This window comes from Pan troglodytes, chromosome 3 (assembly GCF_028858775.2).
Source record: "Pan troglodytes isolate AG18354 chromosome 3, NHGRI_mPanTro3-v2.0_pri, whole genome shotgun sequence".
Taxonomy (NCBI): domain Eukaryota; kingdom Metazoa; phylum Chordata; class Mammalia; order Primates; family Hominidae; genus Pan; species Pan troglodytes.
This window is the reverse complement of record NC_072401.2, coordinates 54555298-54580430: the sequence shown is the minus strand read 5'-3', so window position 1 is coordinate 54580430 and position 25133 is coordinate 54555298. Positions and strand designations below refer to the sequence as shown.

Here is a 25133-nt window from a genome sequence, read left to right as displayed (position 1 = left end):
TAGTAACTACCTCATTGGGTTGTTTTAAGAATTACATGACTTAATGTATGTCCAATTCTTAGAACAGTGATGCTTAGGATATAGTAAATGATAACATAGATGAGGAAATTGAGAGGCAGGGAGGCTGACTAGTCCAAGGTCCTGCAGCTAAACAATGGCAGGGCAGAGAGCACAGCGCGGATTCACCCCACTGGTTTAATACTCTGTTTCAAACCATCGATGAATGCAGGCTCTTGTTGACGTGGGCATTACTCTGCCCCTCACCGGGATGTTACTGCCATTCTGTTGCTAAATCACCAGGATGAGGTTAGGAACCTTCTCCAGGCCTCAGGCTCCTGCTCTGCAAACTGAAGGAACTGGAGGTGTGGTTAAGGTGCCTGAACCCCCTTTTAGGAGAAATCCCAGCAGAAGATGCCTAAGCAAGCCTTGCAGGAAGTCATCTAGGCCACCTTCAAGTCAGTGCCAACCGCAGAATCTTTAGATCCCCCAAAAGAGCACCTGTCCCTTTGTGGTGCTTCTGACAGAGAACCCCAAGCAGCCCTAGACCTCCCTCAACCTGACTCAGGGGTGCCCACCACTCCCCATCCTCCCTGACACACATAATCCTGGCTGAGGCAGCCCAAATAGCAGCTTCCCCGGATTACTCACCGTGGCTCTGTGAGAAGAATGCCTCTCCCAGGCAGCGTCCGCAGTTGTGACCACAGATGGGAGACTAGCCTAATTGGACTTACCAGCAGCTCACCTTGGCTTCCTCAAGGCCCAGCAGCAGGACAGGGCCTTTCTCTGAGCAGAACTTGAATGATAAAAGAAGCAGGTGAAGCTGATCCAGCCTCAGACAGACCTCCAGTGGGCCCTTGAGGGTGTGAGAGGCAGCTCTGCGGGCCCACCCTAGAACTGCATGTGGACAGCTAGAAAGCCTAGCCTTTCTGACATTGCTGGCCTAAGAGGTTTCATCTTTAGGGTTTTTTTCCTTCTCAGGCTGCTAGCTTCCATCTCACTTAATATAGAAGGATGGTCTCAATTTAAGCATCTGAAACAAATTACTTAGCAAAAACCATTTTCGTTGTATCCAAACCCAGTGTCTTCAGTTTGAGCTCTCTGAAATTCCAAACACATGTTCAAACCACCAGGAAAGAGGGAAAGAGAGACTGAGAAGAGGGGGACTGAAGCAGGGAAGTCACTATGAGATTCTCCCCAAAATCCTGATGTTCAGCCTCTGGGTGAAGGACATTCCATCCTGAGACGGAGGGATTGCTCTCTTCACCAGCACCTTTCTGAAGTGTCTGTGTTAGAGGCAGTTCAGTGCTCACACAGCAGCCTGAAATTCTTAGTCCTCCCACACATCTCCAGTCAAGGAGCACTGTCCATGCCCCTTCATTGTCCATAAACACCCAAGCTCTTATTTAGAAGCAATTGATTTCTCAAATCTTTTCCTATGTATTTATTCACTAAACCTGTCAAGCAACACATTTAAGCATGACAGAGAAAGAATATGGGCATGTGTTAGGATTCCCTAGAGAAACAGAACCAATAGGATGAGTATATGGAGAGGAGAGGTTTAGTTTAAGGAAGTGCCTCATGCAGTTACGGAGGCTGGCAAGTCCAAAATCTGCAGGGTAGTCCAGGCAGGCTGAAGACTCAGAGAAGAGCCTATACTGCAGTTCCAGTCCAAAAGCTGTCTGCTGCACAGTTCCCTCTTACTCAGGGAAGCTCAGTCTTTGATTCCATTCCAGCCTTCAGTTGATCAGATGAGGCCCACCCACATTACAGAGGGCCATCCGTTTACTCAAAGCCCACTGATTTCAATATAAACCTCATCCCAAAACACCCTCCCAGAAACATCCAGAATAATGTTTGACCAACTATCTGGGTACTAAAGCCCAGCCAAGTTGGCACATCAAATTAATCATTGCAGGGTGTGAGCAGGAGAAAAAAGAAGAGATGAGATTGCCCTGAGCCCAAATCCAGAAAGCAGGGCACAACCAAGAGAGCTAAAGACCCCTGGGTAAAGCCACCTCCTGCCCCCAAGTCCTTCCCTGACACAGACTTGCTGGACAACCAGGTGCGTGAACATGCAGGTACAGGCGCAGACCCTTCTCCCTTCCCTCCTCCTCCATGCCTTTCACAACTATTTGCTGAGTGTCACTGTGCCAAGCCCTGGGGCTAAAACTAATCAAGATTTGGTTCCTCTGTACACTTAAAAGTGGTTAAAATGGTCAATTTTATGTTATGTATATTTTACCACAATTTAAAATAAATTTGAAAAAAAATTAAAAGACTCTGTTCTTGCCATCAAGGGTCCCAACGTCCAGAGAGGGAGGGCATACACAAAACACAATTTCGGTCTAAGTTCTCACTAACAGCGTTGATAGCAGTTTCTTGGAAACCGCGACTTTAAACGAAATAACTATAAAGAAACCAATTTTACCATAAGCTAATGGATAGAAACAGGAGTTAAGATTCTACCGCATATTTCTGGTCATAAAAATACTACCAAACCTTACTACATAAAGTAGTAAACATCAGAGCCAAAACACTTCCAATATTAAACATTGAAATAAATGTGAGCTCCACATACACTTAAGAAAGATTAATAAAAACGAGTAAGTTATTTATTCACCCAATGATTCCAGTTCAGGATTACCGGTGGCCGCAGCCTGTCCTGACAGCTCAGGGTTCAAGGTGGGAACCAGCCCTGGCCAGGACACCATCCCATTACAGGGCACGCTCCTTTACACAGCAAGACTCACTCACACTGGGACCACGTGGACACGCCGGTTCACCTAACCTGTACAGCTGTGGAAAGTGGGAGGAAACCAGAGCACCCGGAGAAGACCCATGCAGACCTGGGGGGATCACTCAGACTCCACACACAGCGGCCCGAGCCAGAAATCAACTTTTTTTCCCCCTCATCAACTTTATAACAAAACTTTGTTATTCAAGGGCCTGCTATTATAGGAGGTCACAGGTGGTAAAACAGGGCAAGCCAGAGAATGCAGAGCCCATGTGGGTCAACAGAAACTGTGCCTTACCCACCGGCTCATCTGCTCACCTCGTCCTTTCTCCCCCAACAAAGCTGCTCTGGACACAAGGCTCCTGGCACACTGCCAACCAGGCCTTCATGCCCAGATGTGGAAATCTCACTTCCCCATTGTTGACATTCCACAGCGCTCGCCCCTTATCCATCCTTCCACAGACGCTTTTTTTTTTTTTTTTTTTTTGAGACAGGGTCTCTGTCACCCAGGCTGGAGTGTGGTGGCACAATCATGGCTCACTGTAGCCTTGACCTCCACAGGCTCAAGCGATCCTCCCACCTCAGCCTCCCAAGTAGCTGAGACTACCAGCGCCACCACACCTAGCTAATTTTTATTTTATTATTTTTTTTAAGAGATGGGGTTTTGCCATGTGATTCAAGCTGATCTCAAACTCCTGGGCCTCCCAAAGTGCAGGGATCACGGGCGTGAACCACTGTGCCCAGCCCCCCTCCACACACTCTTTCAATAACTTGTTGTAAAATTTCTTAGTATTTACTCATTAAAGTGTCTAGGTATCTTCCAAAACAAGACATTTTTATTCTCCCAATTTTTTATTTATTAAAAAAAAAATAGGACCAGGCACAGTGGCTCACACCTGTAATCCTAACACTTTGGGAGACTGAGGCGGGTGGATCACCTGAGGTCAGCAGTTTGAAACCAGCCTGGCTGACATGGTGAAACCCTGTCTCTACTAAAAATACAAAAAAAAAGTTAGCCGGGTGTGGTGGCGCATGCCTTTAATCCCAGCTACTCGGGAGGCTGAGGCACGAGAATCGCTTGTACCCAGGAGGCGGAGGTTGCTGTGAGCCCAGATCATGCCGTTGCATTCCAGCCTGGGCAACAGAGCAAAACTCTGTCTCAAAAAAATAAATAAATAATAACTTTTTTTTAATTCAACCATAATCTCGTCATCTGAACACACCTAACTCCAGCGGTCAAATGCTCAGACCAAAAGCCATGGTATTATCTATGACTCCCCAGTGTCTCTCACACCCTTTTCCAGTTCATCAGGAAATCCTGTCAATTCTACCTTCAAAATATGCCCTGAATTTCCCCATTTCTCACACCTCCACCAGTACCATCCCAATCTGAGTCACATCATCTCCCCACAAAACTACTGCAGCTGTCTGCTATAACTGGACCGTCCTGCCCCCAGCCATCTCTACATAGTGACCAGAGTTGTCCTTTTTAAATGTAAGATCATGTTACACCTCTCTGAAAAACCCTCCAGTGGCTCCCATTTCACTCAGAATAATGATCTCCCCTCCCATTAATCCTTGACCTCTTCTATGCCTGTCCCCCTGACTCGCTCAGCCTCAGGTACAACAGTCTCCCTGCTGTCCTACGTTACATCCCAAGCCTACTTTGGTCTCAGGACCTTGGCACTGGTTGTACTCTCTGCCTGATACATTCTTCCTCCAGATATGCACATGGATAATTTACCCACCTCCCTCAAGTCCTTGTTGGAATACCTATTTTTTTCTTTCTTTTTTTTTTTTTTTTTTTTTGAGACAGGGTCTTACTCTGTCACCCAGGCTGATGTGCAGTGGTACCATCAGCTCACTGCAGCCTCGACCTCCCAGGCTCAAGTGATCCTTCCACCTCAGCCTCCCAAGTAGCTGGAACTACAAGTATGGGCCACCACACCTGGATAATTTTTGTATTTTCTGCAAAGATAGTGTTTTCCCATGTTGCCCAGGCCAATCTCGAACTCCTAATTCCTGGGATCAAATGATCTGCCCACCTCAGCCACCCAAAGTGCTGGGACTACAGGCATGAGCCACGGTGCCCACCAGAATATCATCTTCTAATTAAAATTCCAACTCCCCCACATTCCTTACCCTGATCATCTTTTATTTTTTTATAGCACCTATTTTGGAATATTCTAACATATTAACTAACTTACTCATGTGTTGTATTTATTGTTTATTCTCTGTCTCTACCACACTAGAATGTTAACTCCACTGGAACAGATATTTTTACCTGTATCCCAAGCCCCTGGAATAGTGTCTGGCAGATAGTGGGCACCCAATAAATAGTTGTTGAATGAACTAAGTGATGAGACAGCAAAGTTCAACTCCCTAAGCTACGCTCCCAGGTGCCAGAGGCCCTGCTTCTCTGGGCTCCAAACCTGTTGTGGAGGACATCAGGAACTTTCCCCTAAGAAGTTCAACAAAGCCTCCTTAGATTAGTATTCCTTCTGTGACAATATGTCCCACTACATATATTGGAAACTTTTTTTCAAGGTGACTTAGATACAGACACTGAACAGACAAACCAACGAATAATTCCGTCTTGGTTGACAATTGATTGGGACAAGTTCACATGCCAAGATGTCACTGAACCACAAGATCCTACAGTCACTGACAACTATTTCCTAACATTCTCCCCACAAGGAAGCATTACAGTATAAGTATTGTTTATAGCAATCCCAGGCTTTGGGTCATAAAAAGTTGTTCTCTTTTCTTTTTCACAGGAACGTTGATTGTCCTATACCTGTTATCCGGCATTCTGAGTAACACACACATACTGGGATCGATTGGGTGGGAAGGCCACTTGACGCTATAGGTGTACTACACACAAATCAGGGTAGCTCCTCGGCTGACATCCCCAGTGGCCCAGTCTCTGCTGTCCCCGCACTTCCTCTAGTAATGGACCCTTCCCGCCCTCCCCAGGCACAAGACCTAGGCTTGGCCAACCAGAGATATTCCCTGGGACTTTCCTAAGTGGTGCTGGCAGGAAAGAGCCTCCTTTCTCACAGGTTGTTAAGAAGAAGGATATAAAACAAAAGAGCCCATTAAAATAAGAACATAAATACACTAATGAATTACTGAGTAAATGAAAGAATGAATGAATGGATGTTTAAAACAAAGGGAATTCAGTCATGAATTGCTTAACAAAATGGATATTCTCTAAGAAATGCATCATTAGGCAATTTCATCGTTGTGCCAACATCATAGTAGGCATTACACAAACATAGTTGGTATAGCCTACTATGCACTTTGGCTATATGGTATAGGCCTATTATTCTTAGGCTACAAACCTGTAGAGCATGTTACTGTACTGAATACTGTAGGCAGTTGTAACACAATGATAAGTGTTTGTGTATCCAAACATAGAAAAGGAAGAGTAAAGATACCATATAAACGATTAAAAAAAAATACACCTGTAGGGTACTTCCCACGAATGGAGCTTGCGGGATGGGAAGTTGCTCTGGGTGGGGCAGTGAGTGAATGAGTGGTGTGTGAACGTGAAGGACATTACACTCCTGAAGACTTCATAAACACTGCACACTTAGGCTATACTAAATTTATGGAAATATTTTCTTCAATAATAAATTAACCTTATCCTACTATAACTATTTTACTTATAAATCTTTAAATTAAAAACATTAAATTTGGCCAGGTGTGGTGATTCACGTCTGTAATCTCAACACTTTGGGAGGCCAAGGCAGGTGGATCATCTGAGGTCAGGAGTTCGAGACCATTCTGACCAACATGGTGTAACCCCGTCTCTACTAAAAATACAAAAATTAGCTGGGCATGGTGTTGCATGCCTATAATCTCAGCTACTCCGGAGGCTGAGGCAGGAGAATTGTTTGAACCCAGGAGGTGGAAGTTGCAGTGTTGACCCGAGATTGTGCCATTGCACTCCAGCCTGGGCAAAAGAGTGAAACTCTGTCTGAAAAAATAAATAAATTTTATCTATTTAATTAATTTTATTTATTTAATTAATTTAATTTTTTTTTTTTTTTTTAAGACGGAGTCTTACTCTGTCACCCAGGCTGGAATGCAGTGGCCTGATCTCGGCTCACTGCAAGCTCCGCCTCCCTGATTCATGTCTTTCTTCTGCCTCAGCCTCCTCAGTAGCCGGGACTACAGGCACCCGCCACCCCGCCCGGCTAATTTTTTTGTATTCTTAATAGAGATGGGTTTTCACCATGTTAGCCAGGATGGTCTCGATCTCCTGGCCTCGTGATCCGCCTGCCTCAGCCTCCCAAAGTGCTAGGATTACAGGCGTAAGCCACCGCGCCCGGCCTAAATTAAAAATTTTTAACCTTTTGACCTTTTGTAATAACACTTAGCTTAAAATACAAACACATTGTACAGTAGTATAAACATACTTTCTTTGTATTCTTATTCTATAAGTTTTATTCTATTTCTAAAATTTTTATTTTTTTTTACTTTTAAAAAGTAAAAAAAGTAAAAAAAGTTTAAAACTTTTTTATTAAAAACTAAGACACAAACATATACATTAGCCTAGACCTACACAGGGTCAGGATCATCACTGTCACTGTCTTCCACCTCCACATCTTGTTCCACTGGAAGATCTTCAGGGGCAATAACATGCATAGAGCTGCCATCTGCTATGATAACCATGCCTTCTTCTGGAATACTTCCTGAAGGACCTGCCTGAAGCTATTTTAGAACAGACTTATTTTTTGTAAATAGAAGGAGTATAGTCTTAAGTAACAATGAAAAGTATAGTATAGTAAGTGCATAAACCAGTAATGTAGTCATTTATCATTACCAAGTATTATGTACTATGCATAACTGTAAGTGCTATACTTTTTTCATGACTAGCAGTGCAGCAGGTTTGTTTATACCAGGATCATCAGCACAAACATGTGAGCAATGTACTGTGCTATGACTTTATGGCATCTACAAAGTCACTAGGCAATAGGAATTTTTCAGTTCCATTATAATCTTATGGAACCACTGTCATATATGCAATCTGTCATTGACAAGAAGTCATTATACAGCATATGACTGTATATTTAATTAGAAGAAAAAACATAAATTTTGGAATCAGAAAAATCTCAGTTCTGACTCTCAATCTTACCACTTAATGTCTTTCAGTCTTGAGGAAAGAAATGTTAACTCCTCTCAATACCTCATAATTTCTCATTGTGACATACCTAACACAAACTGGCCTATGTACATGGGCTCTTCCCCTTAACACACTGGATTAACAACTGTGACTCAAAGCCATTTATAGCCTTCTTGACATTGGGAAACATACACATTAGAGTCTCATTGATCAGTCTGCAACTAAATGATTTGTGGATAATTAAAGTATATGACTAAAAAGATATTTTTACCAAAACTACTGCATTTGAAATAAGCTTTCAGAAATATTTTCATATTTTTAAGGTATGAGGATTTTGGCAAATGAATCTGATAACTTCACACCAGTTTCATTAATTTTACATGTTGGGAAACACTTGGCTCCACTCTATATATAACACACAAAGACATAAGATATGCCGAGACTTAGTTATTCTATACACTAATAACAAAGAAATGTTGGAATTTTCTGCTGGATAAGAATTTGATAAAATTTTTTTAAATTGTGTTCCTTGGCCAGGCGCGGTGGCACACACCTGTAATCCCAGCATTTTGGGAGGTCGAGGTGGGCAGATCACCTGAGGTCAGGCATTCGAGACCAGCCTAGCCAAAATGGCGAAATCCCGTCTCTACCAAAAATACAAAAAAATTAGCTGGGTGTGGTGGCGCACCCTCATGCCTCAGCCTCCTGAGTAGCCCTGTAATCCCAGCTACTCGGGAGGCTGAAGCAAGAGAATTGCTTGAGCCCAGGAAGCAGAGGTTGCCGTGAGCCAAGATGGTGCCACTGCACTCCAGCCTGGGCAACAGAATGAAACTCCATCTCAAAAGAAAAAAAAAAATGTTTTCCTTTTAAAATTTTGTTCCTTTATTTTATAAACTTCAGAACAACAGATGTGACTGAAAAAATAAGTTATTTTGCTTTTGTTATTTATTTTTATCAACATTTAAGATGAAAGCTCATTAGCACTCCAAAACAAAAAAGAAAGAGAATCAGAAGAAATAATAGAAATGTCCATCAGTTAAAAGTTTGGTTAAATAAACTACAGTAAATCTATAAAATGAAACACCAGGCAGTGGCTAAAGTTATTATGTGAATCTAATTCTATTGGCATTGTAGTGTATTTACAATGCAGGGGACAAAGTAGCATATGTGATACTGACCCATTGACGTAAAATTACAGACTGTGTTTGTCTGCTTCATTCTCCCATAGCCTTCAGTCCTTCCTCTCTCTTAGCACTCAAAACCCTTTATTGTTATTCCTGAGTTAATTTTTAATGTCTCCTAAACTATAAGTTCCATGAGAGCAGGAATCTTATCTTTAGCCCCAGCACCTTGACCAGTGTCTGACACTGAATAAATAAAAGTCAATACAGAATTATTGAATGAATGGGTAGTCTAAGGAACTCAATTTGTCTTGGATGTTTCCTGATTCCTTTTCAAACTGCTGACAAATCATCCATCTGATTATCTGTTCTGGAAGTTTGCCTAGGAGTAACATCAAGCCTGAGGAACTTTCCATTTTCTATCTGTGAGTGTTTGCATCCTTATTCATTTTGATTTTCAGTTTGCACAGCCTCTCTTGTTAGATTGTCAGTCCTTCAAAGACAGGGACCATGTTTAGTTTGTTCTTTTTTTTTTTTTTTTTTTTCATGATACCCAGGAAAACGTTCTGCTTAAAGTGGAGGTCTTTTCAGTGATTAACTGATTTGGCAAGTACAGCCTCCTAAGAGAATAAATTGTCAGTTGGGGTTATTATAATTTAATGACAATCACAAACACTCCCTTTCACAGGCCAGACACTGTGGTTGGAGCTGTATGTCAATTATCTCCTTGATATGAAACCAACTAAGTGGCCATCGACCAACGAGTGGATAAAGAAAATGTGGTAGAAATACACCATGGAATACTACTCAGCCATAAAAAATGAAATAATGTCTTTTGCAGCAACTTGGATGGAGCTGGAGGCCATTATTCCAAGTTAAGTAACTCAGGAATGGAAAACCAAATATCGTATGTTCTCACTTATACGTGGGAGCTGAGCTATGAGGACACAAAGACATACAGAATGATATAATGGACTTTAGAGGCTGGGGTGGGGGAGGTTGGGAAGGAGGTGAGGGATAAAAGACTACATATTGGGTGCAGTGTACACTGCTCGGGTGATGAGTGCACTAAAATCTCAGAGTTCGCCACCATAGAGTCCATCCATGTAACCAAAAACCACTCGTACCCCAAAAGATATTGAAATTTATAAAAAAAATTTTTTTTAAAGCATCTCCTTAATTCACAAATTCCTCTGAGGGTAGTACCACAATCCCATTTTACAGGTGAGGCCCCTGAGGCTTCAGCAAGTCTCAGGGACTCACCACAGTCACTCAGCTAGTAAGAAAAGGAACAAAGACTGGAATTTTACCTAACTCCAAGGTCCATGTTCTTAATCACCTGTGACAATCCCCTCTCATATATCCAGCAGCTGATGAAGTCTTTCTCTCAGGAAACCAACTGGACATAGACATGTCATGTCCATTTTCTATGCAATATGGTGAATCAGGAGGAGCCATGAAAGGACGACTCACTAAGTTACTCTCCCAAATGTTTATGTTTGTTTAGACAGTGACCATCATGACCACTAGGGAAGATCACTTTCTGATTCTGCTGCCCTCACCTCCTGGACAAAAGCAGAGGAGAGAAGCAGCACAAACCCTGGTTGGGGGCCTAAGAATGATCCCCAACTCTCCACTGCAAACCACTGGGGTCAGGAAGCCTCCGGGTAATGCCCTCTCCCTCTTGTTTCGCTTTTTAAGTAGGTAAGCTGCACAGAGAGAAGCACTGTTGCATATTTCTGGACAGCTTATTTCTCTTGCAGAGGAAGACTGATATACACAACTAAAAGGCACTAACATGGGAGAAGATTTGAGAGATTAGAAGGATGGTGAAGGCGCGGTTGTCCAAAATCCCCCTCTGGGGAGAGACGATTGATATCTGGCTGTCATTCCAAGAAGCTTCTGGTTGACAAATACTGTCTGGTATTTCCTTGCTGATTTCTTACCCTCACACCGCAAGCCCTGATCTCTGTGGTCCACTGTGCAAATGCAAATTACCTGAATCAGGCTGCTGGTGACTCACCAGCTCCCCTTTAAAGCAACATCAGGTTCAACACAGTGACTGCTCAGTAGAAGCCATGGCTCGCAGACACTGCTTCTCCTACTGGTTACTGGTATGCTGGTTGGTGGTAACTGTGGCAGAAGGTAAGGGTTTTGCTTTTATTCTACTGTGGGTCCACTAATTAATAAGTTGTAGGAAAAGACAAAACTGGCTCCATGATTATACGTTCCCATAAATTGGAAATATTTACCTCAGCTTCCATCAGCCTGTGTGGTTAAAGAGAAGGAAGTTGGATTTTGTCACCTGAAGACCTTGGTCCTCGTCTCAGCAATAGCTCTGTGACTTTAGACACACTTAACATCTCTGAGTATCAGATTCCTCATATGTGAAGTGACAACATTAACAATATCCATCGTTATGGGGTTTGCAAGGACCAAATGAGCTATCATCTGTGAAAAACTCTTCAAGCTAAAAACACTATACAAATACTAGTTATTATGGTTACAAAGCTAACAATTCCACTTTGAATTACAGCACTGTCCACTTTCTATCTCCAGCAGCATATTAATTTGCACATGGTGGGTATTTAGTCTTTGTTCATTGCTTTAATTAATCACATCTATTGAGCTGCATTTTGGTGCCACAGAGGTGGGCACAGGTTTCTTTCTTTAGGATTTTATTAGATTCCATTTCTCAACTGTTCCTATTCTCTTTCTTTGTTCCCACTACAAAATGTGTCCTGAGCCTTACAATTGGTTTGCAAACCCCTAGGAAAAGGAAAGAAAAGGCTGGGGAAGGGATGAAAAGAGGGAAATACAAGGGGAGGAAATCTTGGGGAGCCTAGATCTAACCTTTTCTTCAGTTTATTTTAATTCCAAAACTAGATGCTGTTTACGGAAGATGGACCTAGGAGTCAAACAGAGCACTTCACCCCTTTCACATGTCTTGGGGAGGGGGCTTTGCAGGGGCTCAGCCAAACCCTGCTCATCCCCAGACAGATTCCCCATTCCCATCCCTCAGAGCTCACAATAGACAGGAGAAGGGGAGAGACATAAGAGCTGGTTGTGGAACACTCAGAAACCCCCTGATCCAACCTCTGCACACACTCTGGCAATCAGGGGACAGGGCATAGATTATGAACAAAACCTGCCCCCATATCCCAAGGCAAGGCCCCCAAGCCTCACCTACTAAAAGTGACATCTAAAAGAAGCATCATAAAACAAAACTAGCCACCTGCCACTTTCTCTGCAAAAAGTGAACCGCTCTTCAGGAGGCTTTGTAAACACATAGCTAAACAAGTTATAATGAGATTAGAGATTTATTTTATTCACATCTTAAAAACACCCACTGAGGCTGGGTACAGTGGCTCACACCTGTAATCCCAGCATTTTGGGAGGCTGAGGCAGGCAGATCACCTGAGGTCGGGAGTTCAAAACCAGCCTGACCAACATGGAGAAACCCCATCTCTACAAAAAATACAAAATTAGCCAGGTGTGGTGGTGCATGCCTGTAATCCCAGCTACTCAGGAAGCTGAGGCAGGAGAATCGCTTGAACCCAGGAGGTGGAGGTTGCCATGAGCCAAGATCGTGCCATTGCACTCCAGCCTGGGGAACGAGAGTGAAACTCTGTCTCAAAAAACAAAACACCCATTGAAACACCAGATTTGATTTCCGAATTTGGCTCACTTTTCCCTACAATCCCTCGAAGTCCTTCAAATGTAGCTTCATTCTATCCCAGCAGCCCCTGCTTCCAGTTCATCGCTCATTCACACACACCCTGGGTCTGCCCGACAAGGTCATGTGTGGATCTCCGTACTCACCCTCTTCTCACTGATGCATGGCAGCAACCCCAGCTGCTCCCTCCACTTGCTTTCACCTCTGTTTGTTGCAGTTCTGCTTTAAGGCACAACATTTAAATGCCACTATGATTTTGCCTTGACAAAGTCTTTGTTAAGACATAATAATTTTAAAATTGCAGTTTCTCTTTCTGACACCTTTGAATTCTTACAGCTATTTGTGCATCACCTACGGCACGTATGGCATCTGCTCTCTGCTGCAGATCCCTGGCTTCATAGCATCTGCCCACTCCTTGAGCTCAGGCTCTTAATCTTAATCATCTCAGCGTTTGCCAGAGCCCCTAATGTAGTAAACTGTACCTGTTGAAACAACTTGACTCACAGCATAGAATTGAAAGGGGCCTGTCTGATACTTTCTGGGCTCTGATATTTTATCTGTGAAATTAGAGATTTGACCAAGATAGTCATTCTTTGAGTCTACAAAATAAATTGAGTTTTGCAGTTATTGTGAGTAAATCAATCATAGAACTTATTCTTTCTGGCTCAAGTCTGAAAGCACATGAGAATTAGTTTCTAAGACTCCATGCGCCATGTAAGGGAAGAACTGCACACTTAAACTTTAAGTAGAAAGCTGACTTCTCTTAAAATCAGTATAGTTCACTGCAAGTCAGCTTTGTCTGCCCAAATAACCACAGAGTATAGGTAATTATATAAAAAAAAGGTCTTTCATCATTACCTTTTTTAAAAAAAGTACTTGTTTTTAAAGTAGTTGTTGGTATGCTGTGAATTTCATGTCTAGACTATAATAAACCACCTTAAAACTGATATTCAAATTCCAAGCAATATTTTGCCTTGTTTCTTCTATTATACTCTAATTTTTTTGTTTGTTTGTTTGTATGTTTGTTTGAGACAGGGTCTCCCTCTGTTGCCCAGGCTGGAGTGTGCAGTGGCACTATCTCAGCTCACTGCAACCTCCGCCTCCTGGGTTCAAATGATTCTCCTGCCTCAGCCTCCAGAGTAGCTGGGATTACAAGTGTCTGCCACCACGCCCGGCTAATTTTTGTATTTTTAGTAGAGACGAGGTTTCACCATGTTGGCCAGGCTGGTCTTGAACTCCTGAGCTTAAGTAATCTGCCTGGCTCAGCCTCCCAAAGTGCTGGGATTATAAGTGTAAGCCACCACGCCCAGCCAATTTTTAATATAATTTATTATTGCAGATTTTCTGGGACTGAAATTAAATACTCACTGAACTCCACAAAATATACAGAGAGGAACATTCAAGGTCGGCCTGACCATTTAATTCATCAAGTATTTACTGAGCACCACTATAAGCCAGGGACTGACTATTCTAGGTGCTGGAGACACCGGCAGTGACCAAGAGTCACCAGTCCCTGTCATTGGGGAGGTCCTATTCTAGTAACGTGTGTCCCCAGTAGCCCTATCTTTAATGCACAAATTTTATGGGCCTAAGAAAATGGTGCTCCAGCTAACAGAATGTTTCCATAACATTCAAGATTAATAACCGTAGCTAACACTTATTAAGTGTGAACTGTACTTCCAGCAATGTTCTCAGCACTTTACACATTTTATTTCCGGTAACACTCACAAAGAGATGATGAGGTGGGTAGTATTCTTTTCTTCATTTTACAAAGGAGGAAAATGAGACTCAAGGAGGTTAAGGAATCTATCTGTGTTCACCCAGTTATGAAATGGCAGAGCTCAGGAAGCCTGGCTCTAGAGCCTATCCTTTTAAACACTTTGCTATTCTGCCTCTCAAAATGTTTTTAATCTACATTTAAATATTTGACCTACTTTGGTCTTATTAAGCTTGCAGAAGAGCTCTCATCTTTGACATCCAGTGCCTTTGATAGCATGTCAGTATGTTACATAAGGGGAAATATTTGCTTATTATTCAACACACTACTCCTGAGAAGTAGGAACTTGGTAACTTTGCAATTATAGAAACTGAGATTTCTCTCAATCAATTCAATTGTACTGGAGGCACCGTGCTAGGGATGAGGAGGCAGCAGTCTACAAGACGGTCACGTAGATCTTTCAGTGGAGCAGGCATATAGCCACTGAATAATAATCACACAGCTGATGAGTATGATGAAAGTGGACTCACAGGGTGCTAAGAAAGCATGTTGCAAAGGGTTTTAACCAAGCCTCTGGGTAGGAAAGGCCTCCCTGACAAAAAGAGAGAGAGAGAGAGACTTGAACAGGAGTTAGCCAGGCAAAGAGTGCTCTGGGCATCTGCAACCACCTTTTCAGAAGCCCAGGACAATTGATGACTTTTGCCAAAGTGGCTTTTGGAGAGGGAAGGAGGCAGGGTTAGATTCCAATGGATTAAATAGGGGGAGAAGTGGAATCAGTAGGTGTACAGACTTTAAAGAGAGAGGAGTAGGAACCAAAGAAGTTCATGGCAGATTACCTCAGCTTTCTCTCCGGAATATGAAGCTGATTAATCAACTTAGAAAGGTAGAGAGAGTTTCAAAGCAAATTCTTCAGATGAATGAAGAATGAAAATTTTGAGGAAAATTTGAGAAGATAGCAAAGGTTTAGAAGATAAGGAACAGAGAAGAACAAAGATAAAAGAATTAATGAGCAGTGTTAGATCAGCTGAAGTCACAGACCATAAATGGCATCAACCCACTTTCTCAGATGTGTGGCCCTAACTTTGTAAGATGTGACAGGTTCCCAAACCAATCACTATTGTTCCCACATTTTAGGACACTTGTGCTAGCTAACTAGCGACCCGATAGGATCACCATAGGTCTAGTTTGTTTGGAAGAATGTGGTTTTATGTGGTCCTGCCCACATTCCTGGGTAAGTGATTGAAGCAAGCTTATACCTTGATCTTGAACCCTTGAAAATTCCCAGAAAAAGAGAGCACTGAACACTACTGGACATCCCAGAGTCAGAGAAAACTTGCCTTGCAGGCTCTGAAACCCAATTGTTAGAGGAGGATTTAGAGAGTAGCTTCAGGTTTCTAGAAATGAGATGAGCACAAGAGGCGGGTGGGTGGGTGGTTTTTAACAGCTGGAGCACAGTTAACCTAGTGGCAGAGTTCAAGGCCTCGTTAAGCCTGAGCTGACAACAAAATGTCAAGATGGGGCTTAAAACAGAGGCTAGCTTGGCCGGGCGTGGTGGCCACGCCTGTAATCCCAGCACTTTGGGAGGCCGAGGCGGGCGGATCACGAGGTCAGGAGATCGAGACCAGCCTGGCTAACACGGTGAAACCCCGTCTCTACTAAAAGTATTTTAAAAAAAGAATTAGCCGGGCGTGGTGGCGGGCGCCTGTAGTCCCGGCTACTCGGGAGGCTGAGGCAGGAGAATGGCGTGAACCCGGGAGGCGGAGCTTGCAGTGAGCCGAGATCGCGCCACTGCACTCCAGCCTGGGCAACAGAGCGAAACTCAATCTCAAAAAAAAACAAAAACAAAAAACGAGACTAGCTTCTCTCCTAGTGACTAGATTCTTGGCAGAATGTCTTCTTCCTGTAAGGTTCAGAACTTAGCAGGAAAAAAGCGACTAATGTGGGATTTGGTCGTTTTCTGCAGTTTGAAGTGTCTCAATCTAGTTTCAGTTTTAGAATTTCAATGTACCCTGAGTAGCTGTGGGAGAAGGGGTTGGTATTTTGTTCAAGGAACAGACACCCATTCAAGCTAGCTTTAGAAACAAGTAGAGCTGGAGGTAGATTGATTATTATAAGGATATCTCCAAGAAACTTAAGAATAGCTAGGGCTCCCTGAAAAGCCAAAAACTGGCCGGCCATGGTGGCTCACGCCTATAACACCTGCACTTTGAGAGGCCCAAGGCAAGTGGATCACTTGAGGTCAGGAATTTGAGACCAGCCTGGCCAACATGGGGAAACCCCATCTCTACTAAAAATACAAAAATTAGCTAGGTGTGGTGGCGGGCACTTGTAATCCCAGCTACTCAAGAGGCTGAGGCAGGAGAATCACTTGAACCCAGGAGGTGGAGGCTGCAGTGAGCGGAGATCTCACCACTGCACTCAAGCCTGGGGAACAGATGGAGACTCCGTCAAAAACACACACACACACACACACACCAAGGCTGCTACTCCCAACATCACTCTGTTACCACAAGGCTTCTGGTCTCTTCCTCTGTCCCAGAAGCCTTCCCTATTTTGCTGCTTCTATGTGCAGACTGGCTTCTCTGCATTCTCAACATTCCACAGGACAAAACCTGACACTCCAGCCCCTGCCCTACACCTTCCACTGACGTCTTCCACTGTGGCTCAATTCTTAAGTGAGAATCTGATTGGTCACTGACCAGACAAGGAATGAGTTGAGTGTCTATCAGTGGTCCAATCAGCCATAGCCAGAAGGTGTGTAGGACTGACAACTGACATTTCCAGGGTTCATCGATGAAACAGAATATATGTATGAGGGACTGTGGACATAGGCAAATAACAAGCATATCCAATACAGCCAAGAAACCTGAATTCAACTGTCCCAAATGAGAGGGGAATCTAGTCCTTTATAAGTGCCTCAGCACTCTCAACTTCCTGTGGGAAGTTCTTTTTTTTTTTTTTTTTTTTTTTTTTGAGACGGAGTTTTGCTCTTGTTGCCCAGGCTGGAGTGCAATGGCGCAATCTCGGCTCACCGCAACCTCCGCCTCCCGGGTTCAAGCAATTCTCCTGCCTCAGCCTCCCGAGTAGCTGGGATTACGGGCATGCACCACCACGCCCGGCTAATTTTTGTATTTTTAGTAGAGACGGGGTTTCTCCATGTTGGTCAGGCTGGTCTCGAACTCCTGACCTCAGGTGATCCGCCTACCTCAGCCTCCCAAAGTGCTGGGATTACAGGGGAAGTTCATTTTATCATCATTCACACTGGCAGCCCTTTCCAGGCTGTATATGTAAGCCTCTAAGGGAGTGAAGGAACAATTTTCTAAAGAAAAGATTACTTTTTTGTAGCCAATTTGATTCAATGACACAGCCAAGGAAGACATGACACTTGGGTTTGATCCAAATTTCTTCTCAAAAAATAATTGTATCCTGGTTCTCAGTGCTCTTTCTCCTGCTGCTTGTAGATGGCCCCTCCCTTCCCCTAGGAAATTATTTCACTGCTTGGGCAGTTGAAGCAGAACTTTTGAATAGTTATTTTTATTTTCTTAACATTAATTAAGTTCTTTTTTTCAGCTGAATTTTCTTTATTTAGTTATAATTTACATGCAATAAAATCCACACATCCCTTTTTTTTTTTTTTTTTTTTTTTTTTTTTTGGAGACAGAGTCTCGCTCTGTCAGCCAGGTGGCACGATCTTCGGCTCACTGCAAGCTCCGCCTCCCGGGTTCACGCCATTCTCCTGCCTCAGCCTCCCAAGTAGCTGGGACTACAGGCGCCTGCCACCACACCTGGCTAATTTTTTTGTATTTTTAGTAGAGACGGGGTTTCACCATGTTAGCCAGGATGGTCTCGATCTCCTGACCTCGTGATCTGCCAGCCTCGGCCTCCCAAAGTTCTGGGATTACAGGCATGAGCCACAGCGCCCGGCCAAAATCCACACATCTTAAAGGTAAGGCTTGATTACATCTTACATATGGGTACATATAAATGTGTGTATGTGTATAAACATATGTATGTACATATATATGTGTTTATATACAAATTATATATGTGTGTGTACACCTGTGTGTGTATACATATAGATATATAGATAACCATATCTATGTAACAACCACCCAGATCAAGATATGAAACATTTCTAAAGAGTGGTCCCTGGCTACACTTTCTGCTAAAAAATACCTATCCTTTCCCTAAGCTGAATTATTATTTTGACTTTTTCTTAACTATAGATTAGTTTTGCTTGTTTTTGAACGTCATATAAAGGGAGTTGTACAGTATGTACACTTCTGTGTCTAACTTCTATTGCTCAACATTCATGGGATGTATCCATGTTGTGGGTATTAGTAGTTCTTCCTTTTTATCGCTGAGTACTATTTCATTGTATGAATATACACAGTTTCTTCATGCATTCTTCTGTTGATGGACACTTAGATTGTTTCCATTTAGGCTATTATGAATAAGGCTACTGTGAACACCCCTTAACAAGTCTTTTTATAGACATAAACATTCATTTCTCTTGGGTAAATTCCCCACAGTGGAAATGCTGGGTCATCCGGTGTGTCTGTGTCTCATTTCACTGAACGTTGGCAGTTCTTTCAAATATACATTGAGATTTCTCTAATTCTCTCTTCCCATCTTTCTCCTCTGCCACCACTCTAAACCACTCTTCTGCTTCTGTTACCAGACCTGTTTCCTGACTTGCGTTTTCCTCTCCACAGGACAGGAAGAGGTATTTACGCCTCCTGGAGATTCACAAAATAATGCAGATGCTACCGACTGCCAGATCTTTACACTCACCCCTCCACCTGCCCCGAGGAGTCCCGTCACAAGGGCCCAGCCCATCACAAAGACACCCAGGTGTCCCTTCCATTTTTTTCCACGAAGGCCCAGAATCCATTTTAGGTTTCCAAACAGACCTTTCCTCCCTTCAAGGTGTAACCACCGTTTTCCATTCCAGCCATTTTATTGGCCACACCGTCACCTTACTTATGGATATTTCCCCAGAAGAAGACTCCAGAGAGGAAGCTCATCTGAGGAAAGCTGAGAGGGAAGAGAAACCCAAACATACTGAAGCAAAAAAAAGCCTATCCTTCAGAAAAAAGCAACAAAAAGATTTCTGTTTTATCTTTCGAAACTAAAACTATTGGATTTGAAGATTAAGTATCCTAAACACCACTGACTAGAAACTGTTCTCTTTGTCAGCAGTGAAGATATTGGATCATAGGTTATTGATGTTTGCAAAATTGGACAATAACCACGTTATTTTTATCCTCAACCTCTTATGGTCACAGGATATTTATGCAAATACAATCTTTAAATGGGTGGCTCTAGTAATTCCTATCCATACTAAGATGCTGAGAGAATCCATCTCCTCCTCTAAATTAAACAGGATTTAAATAAATTGAGATCATTATAAACCACACGAAGAAACTGATGACACCGTTTTTATACTCATTGGAAAATGTACAGAGCAAGGTGCATTGACAAAGTAAACTTTAAAAGAAATTATAAAGCTTAAAGCAATTAAAAAGTTATGAGGAGTCTGACTGTAGCTAATACTTTAAAGATATAAACTGACTTGTCTAACCCAAATAATAATAATTATTATTATTTTCTTGGAGACAGAATTTCACTCTTGTTACCCAGGCTGGAGTGTAGTGGTGCTGTCTCAGCTCACTGCAACCTCTGCCTCCCGGGTTCAAGCAATTCTCTTGCCTCAGCCTCCTAAGTAGCTGGGATTATAGGTGCCCGCTACCAAGCCTGGCCAATTTTTTGTATTTTTAGTAGAGATGGGGTTTCACCATGTTGGCCAGGCTGGTCTCGAACTCCTGACCTCAGGTGATCCACCCACCTCGGCCTCCCAGAGTGCTGGGATTACAGGCATAAGTCACTGCGCCCAGCCCCAAATAATTACTTTTAAACTATAGTATCTAAATTTACTTTAATGTTGACTTCAACTGATGCAAATTAATTTGATAATTTTCTCACTGTTTCCCGTTATCATTACATAGATGCTGGCTAAAATAATATACTTCCTCTCAAACTTTTAACGTAATTCCAGGTTCAAAAAGCCTGATTAAACTGCTACAAGAATATTCTGGTACCTCTAGAACTCTACAGACATAAGTTCCCTCAACTTTTGGAACCTTGTATTCTCAGGGTGCAATATGAGAAACAAATCCCACAGATTGCATTCATTGGTTATTTGTTTTGGCCACTCTGTAAAACACATCTTCCTGTTTATGCCACTTATCTTGCCTGTAACATAAGAACTTTAGTTCTGAATATGTGGTCAGTAGTTTGCACTTTTTCCTCCCAAGATCTACATGCAAAAGTTGCTGTTACTGCTGCTGCTACAAAAACAGAAAAAAAAAATCAGGACGAAGACATGAAAGGACTTTGGGAATGGTTGCCCTAAAAAAGGAAAGAGAGATAAAATCATCATGCTATGTTTCTTTGCTTTATTAAAATGATCAAAAAAGAAAAAAACTATTTAATTCACATTCTAGAAAATATTCATTTTAAGAACAGATTTTTGCTTCAAATTTACAGGCTTCAATAAAAACCTACTTGAAAGTCTCTTCAGAAAAACAAAACAAAACTATATTTTGAAATAAACCCTACCTGCTCTCTTTTTTTTTTTTTTGGTTGATGGGGACATACCAGAAAAGGGCCAGCTTCAGGCAAACTTGAAGACAGATAAAGGTTTGTATTTGAAACCCACCTCCCCTTCTGACTCTCCTCCTTTATTCTGGCATGCTCACCACTCACCTAGGTACTCAGTGTCCTCATAGTGCCAGCAACTGCCAAAAACTAACCTACCGTTGACTGGGCTTTCTCTTCCCAAATGTTAGAACTTTTGCAATTCAAAATTTAATCGTTCTGAAATCTAGTCCTTGAAGGGCTTGCTAAGTAATATGCCAGCCTCAGGTAAACTAAGACAAACTAATGATGGATGAACAGCTTCGATGCATTAATCACTGCATTAATTATAGAAGGCAGGCTACTCCTACAGTGTTTCAGAGTAAGGGCCTTTCAACATAGCTCTAGGTAAAATTGCATTATTCCTCACCCTGGAACATGTATAGAATATGAGAAGCAGCCCACATCTGCTATTAAAAGTATAGGCCTAGGAGTGCAAAAGGCTTTTTTGGGGGAGGGAAGTATATGCTTTTGTGACTTAGAAAAATTTGCATCATTCCTTTGGATTCATAAATTCACTTTTTAAATACAGAGATTCCTAGCAGGTTTATTGAATTAGAAGGATAATGTGGAACCACTAATACCTCCATGTGAATTAGTTTCTCAAATTAGTTCCTTTCGACTAGCTGTTTTTGAAGCAATGGGAGTCTGTGGGATGGGTATAATAACTCTTCAACGCATTTTTTTCTTTTGAGGCAGGAATTACAACAATAGCATTGTAAGTCTGAAGTTCTAATTATGCCCAAAACACATAACCTGAATCTAATCATCAAAAAAAACTCAAATTGAGGAACATTTGCAAAACTGGCATCTTCAAAAATGTAGATGTCATGAAAGACAAAGATTAAAGGAGATTGAAGTGGGTGACAATTCAGTGCAATATGTGATCTCCGATTAGATCCTGGAGGTCAGAAGGGGAGGGACAGGACATTTTGGCATAACTGGGACAACTGGCAAATTTTAAATTTGGACCATGTATTGGATAATAGTATTCTGTCAATGTTAAACTTCCTGAATTTCATAATTCTGTAAGAGAACATTCCTGTTCTTAGGAAATAGATTTTGAAGCATTTGAGGGTAAGTAAGTATGATCTCTGCAACTAAATCTCAAAAGATTCAGGAAAAATATGCATAGATATGCAGATATGTGCATATATATGATAGATAGATACATAGATAGATATATAGATAGGCAGACAGATGGGAAGTAATAAACCACATGTGGCAAATGTTTTTCCAGTTGATGTATTTGACTAAAGGGTATATGGGAGTTGTTTGTACTATTCTTGCAGCTCTTCTAGAGTTCGATATTATTTCAAGAACAATATTTAAAAAGCATTATTGAAAACAACACAAAAATTAATCTCAAATGTATCCATGCCCTTGAAGATAAGTTAAAAATGAAATCCCATTCCCACCTTCCCACACTAACAACAGCCTTTCAGCGACTCACATTGGTTATAAGAGTGATGGGGCATGTAGACTGGCTGAGCTGAGACTCAGATGAGCACTATTATTTGGGGAAGGGCAGTTTTTAATTGGGGGAGGAAGAAAAAGTTTAGCTGGAAGTTTGGGTGCAAAGGAAGAAAGAGAAGAAATGAACTAGCATGTACCTCCCACGACCACCACCACCAGCCAGCCCCTTGGGTTGAATTTGAGCCTCCATAGTTGCAGTGAGCACCAGAAGCTGATGTCAGTGTTTTAAGAGACACTGGCGGCCTCTTAACATAACAGAGCTGATTTGGAGTGAAGATGACACAGTGTGGCACAGATTTGAGCAGGAGGCCATTATCTCCACCTCTGCACAGAACCCACTCCTGCTCTGGCACCCTGCAAAACAGCAGCAACTTTTGGACAATTAGGAAACAGCAACACCTTATATTGAACACCGGTCTCATCACAAAGGATACTGTCCACCTAAGCAGTGAGGAAGCGCCTTGCAGGGCTTTGTAGGCAGCACGTGTCAACAAGAGACAGCTTAGCCAGAAGGGTATGTAGGCTGTGTGGGGTCTGCTACTGAACAATTGGTTTGTGAACACATTTAAACCATGGTCAACAATGGACTTTGCTAGGTTCCTGATTAAAAATGAAAAATGTTAAAGAGGCTACTTATTCTATAAATGTTACCTCATGTCATTTGAAAAATTATTTGAGGAGGTCTACTAGCTTGCTAGGGCTCCCATAACAAAGTGTCAGACTGGGTGGCTTAAACAACAGAAATGTATTTCTGGAGGCTAGAAGTCTAAGATCAAAGTGCCATCAGGGTTGGTTTTGATGTAAGGCAGGTGAGCCCCAAAGTGGGGCTTAGCCTGTGAGGGTTCTTGGCTTTGCCTAGGAAAGAATTCAAGGGCAAGCCAGAAGTAGAAGGAAACAGCTTTATTGAAGAGGCAGTGTTACAGCTTTGTGACTGCTCCTACAGAGCAGGGCTACCCTGTAGGCAGAGAGTAGTACCCCAGGGCAGTTTTGCAGTCATATTTATACACACTTGTAAGTCCATGCAGATTAAGGGGTGACTTATGCAGGAAGTTTGTAGGGAAGGGGTAGTAAATTTTGGGTCATTGGGTCAGTGCCATGGAAAGGGGCAGTAACTCCTGGGTGTTGCCATGACAATGGTAAATTGACACAGCACACTGGTGGGTGGGTGTGTCTGATTGAAGGGTATTGAAGGGTGCTTCCTCCTCACTTTCCACCCCTGTTTTAGCTAGTCCTCAATCTGGTCTGATGTCTAAGCCCCGCCTCTGGAGTCCAGTCCTGCTTCCTACTTCGTTTCCTGTGAGGCCTCTCTCCCTGTCTTGCAGATGGCCACCCTCTTCCTCCTCTTCACATGGTCATTTCTCTGTGTACATGTGCTACTGGTGTCTCTCTTGTGTGATTAGATTTCTTCTTCTTATAAAGACACAAGTCAGATTGGATTAGGGCCCTTCCTAACAGCCTCATTTTAAATTAATCACCTCTTTGGCTGGGCACAGTGGCTCATGCCTGTAATCCCAGCACTTTGGGAGGCCGAGGCGGGCGGATCATGAGGTCAGGAGATCGAGACCATCCTGGCTAACAGGGTGAAATCCCGTCTCTACCAAAAATACAAAAAATTAGCCAGGCATGGTGATGGGCACCTGTAGTCCCAGCTACTCAGGAGGCTGAGGCAGGAGAATGGCGTGATCCTGGGAGGCAGAGCTTGCAGTGAGCCGAGATTGCACCACTGCACTCCAACCTGGGCGACAGAGCAAGACTCTGTCAAAAAAAAAAAAAAAAAGTAATCACCTCTTTAAAGGCTCCATCTCCAAACAGTCACATGGTGAAGTATTGAGGAGGCTAAGCCTTCAACATGTGAATTTGGGGGAACACACTTCAGTCCATAACAAGAAGTATCCAATTTTCATAGCAGTAACTACAAACTCCCAGAGCAGCTACATAATCTAGAGAAACCTGGCTCTGATTCTAAAGAAGACAGGGTTACAATGCTCAAGCACCTTTTTTTTTTTTTTTGAGATGGAGTTTCGCCCTTGTCACCCAGGCTGGATTGCAATGGTGCAATCTCGGCTCACTGCAACCTCCGCCTCCCAGGTTCAAGCAATTCTTCTGCCTCGGCCTCCCAAGTAGCTGGGACTACAGGTGTGCACCACCATGCCTGGCTAATTTTTGTATTTTTGGTAGAGACAGGGTTTCACCATGTTGACCAGGCTGGTCTGGAACTCCTGACCTCAAGCAATCCACCTGCCTCAGCCTCCCAAAGTGCTGGGATTACAGGTATGAGCCACCGCACCTGGCTCAAGCACTTTTTTACATAAGAAAAAATAGGCCAGGCCTGATGGCTTACACCTGTAATCCTGGCATTTTGGGAGGCCGAGGTGGGCAGACCATTTGAACCCAGGATTTGGAGACCAGCCTGGGCAGCATGGTGAAACTCCATCTCTACAAAAAAAATCCGAAAATAAAAAATTAGCTGGGAGTAGTGGCATGTGGCATGTGCCTGTAGTCTCAGCTACTCAGGAGACTAAGGTGGGAGGATTGCTTGAGCCCAGGAGGTCAAGGTTGCAGTGACCCATGACCACACC

General features: G+C 42.7%; 1 protein-coding gene across 2 annotated transcripts; it reads left to right on the top strand.

The window, feature by feature from the left end:
* Positions 1 to 10744: 10744 nt before the first annotated feature.
* On the top strand, positions 10745 to 20865 carry ODAPH (odontogenesis associated phosphoprotein). Of its 2 annotated transcripts, XM_009447728.4 has the most exons (3): positions 10745 to 11131; positions 11523 to 11566; positions 19095 to 20865. In XM_009447728.4, exons 1-3 carry the CDS (start codon positions 11065 to 11067, stop codon positions 19512 to 19514), a joined length of 531 nt encoding a protein of 176 aa, XP_009446003.1. In that variant the 5' UTR covers positions 10745 to 11064; the 3' UTR covers positions 19515 to 20865. The 2 variants fall into 2 exon arrangements, with proteins under 2 accessions (XP_009446003.1, XP_003950374.1); XM_003950325.5 differs by lacking the exon at positions 11523 to 11566 and having other exon boundaries at positions 19095 to 20809.
* The last annotated feature ends 4268 nt before the right edge of the window (positions 20866 to 25133 follow it).

Bases quoted from the DNA above. Each gene is read 5' to 3' on its own strand.
- ODAPH (XM_009447728.4), top strand. From the start codon at position 11,065: ATGGCTCGCAGACACTGCTTCTCCTACTGGTTACTGGTATGCTGGTTG. The intron at 11,132-11,522 runs GTAAGGGTTTTG...TTTGAATTACAG, and splicing joins GGTGGTAACTGTGGCAGAAG to CACTGTCCACTTTCTATCTC. The intron at 11,567-19,094 runs GTGGGTATTTAG...TCCTCTCCACAG, and splicing joins AGCATATTAATTTGCACATG to GACAGGAAGAGGTATTTACG.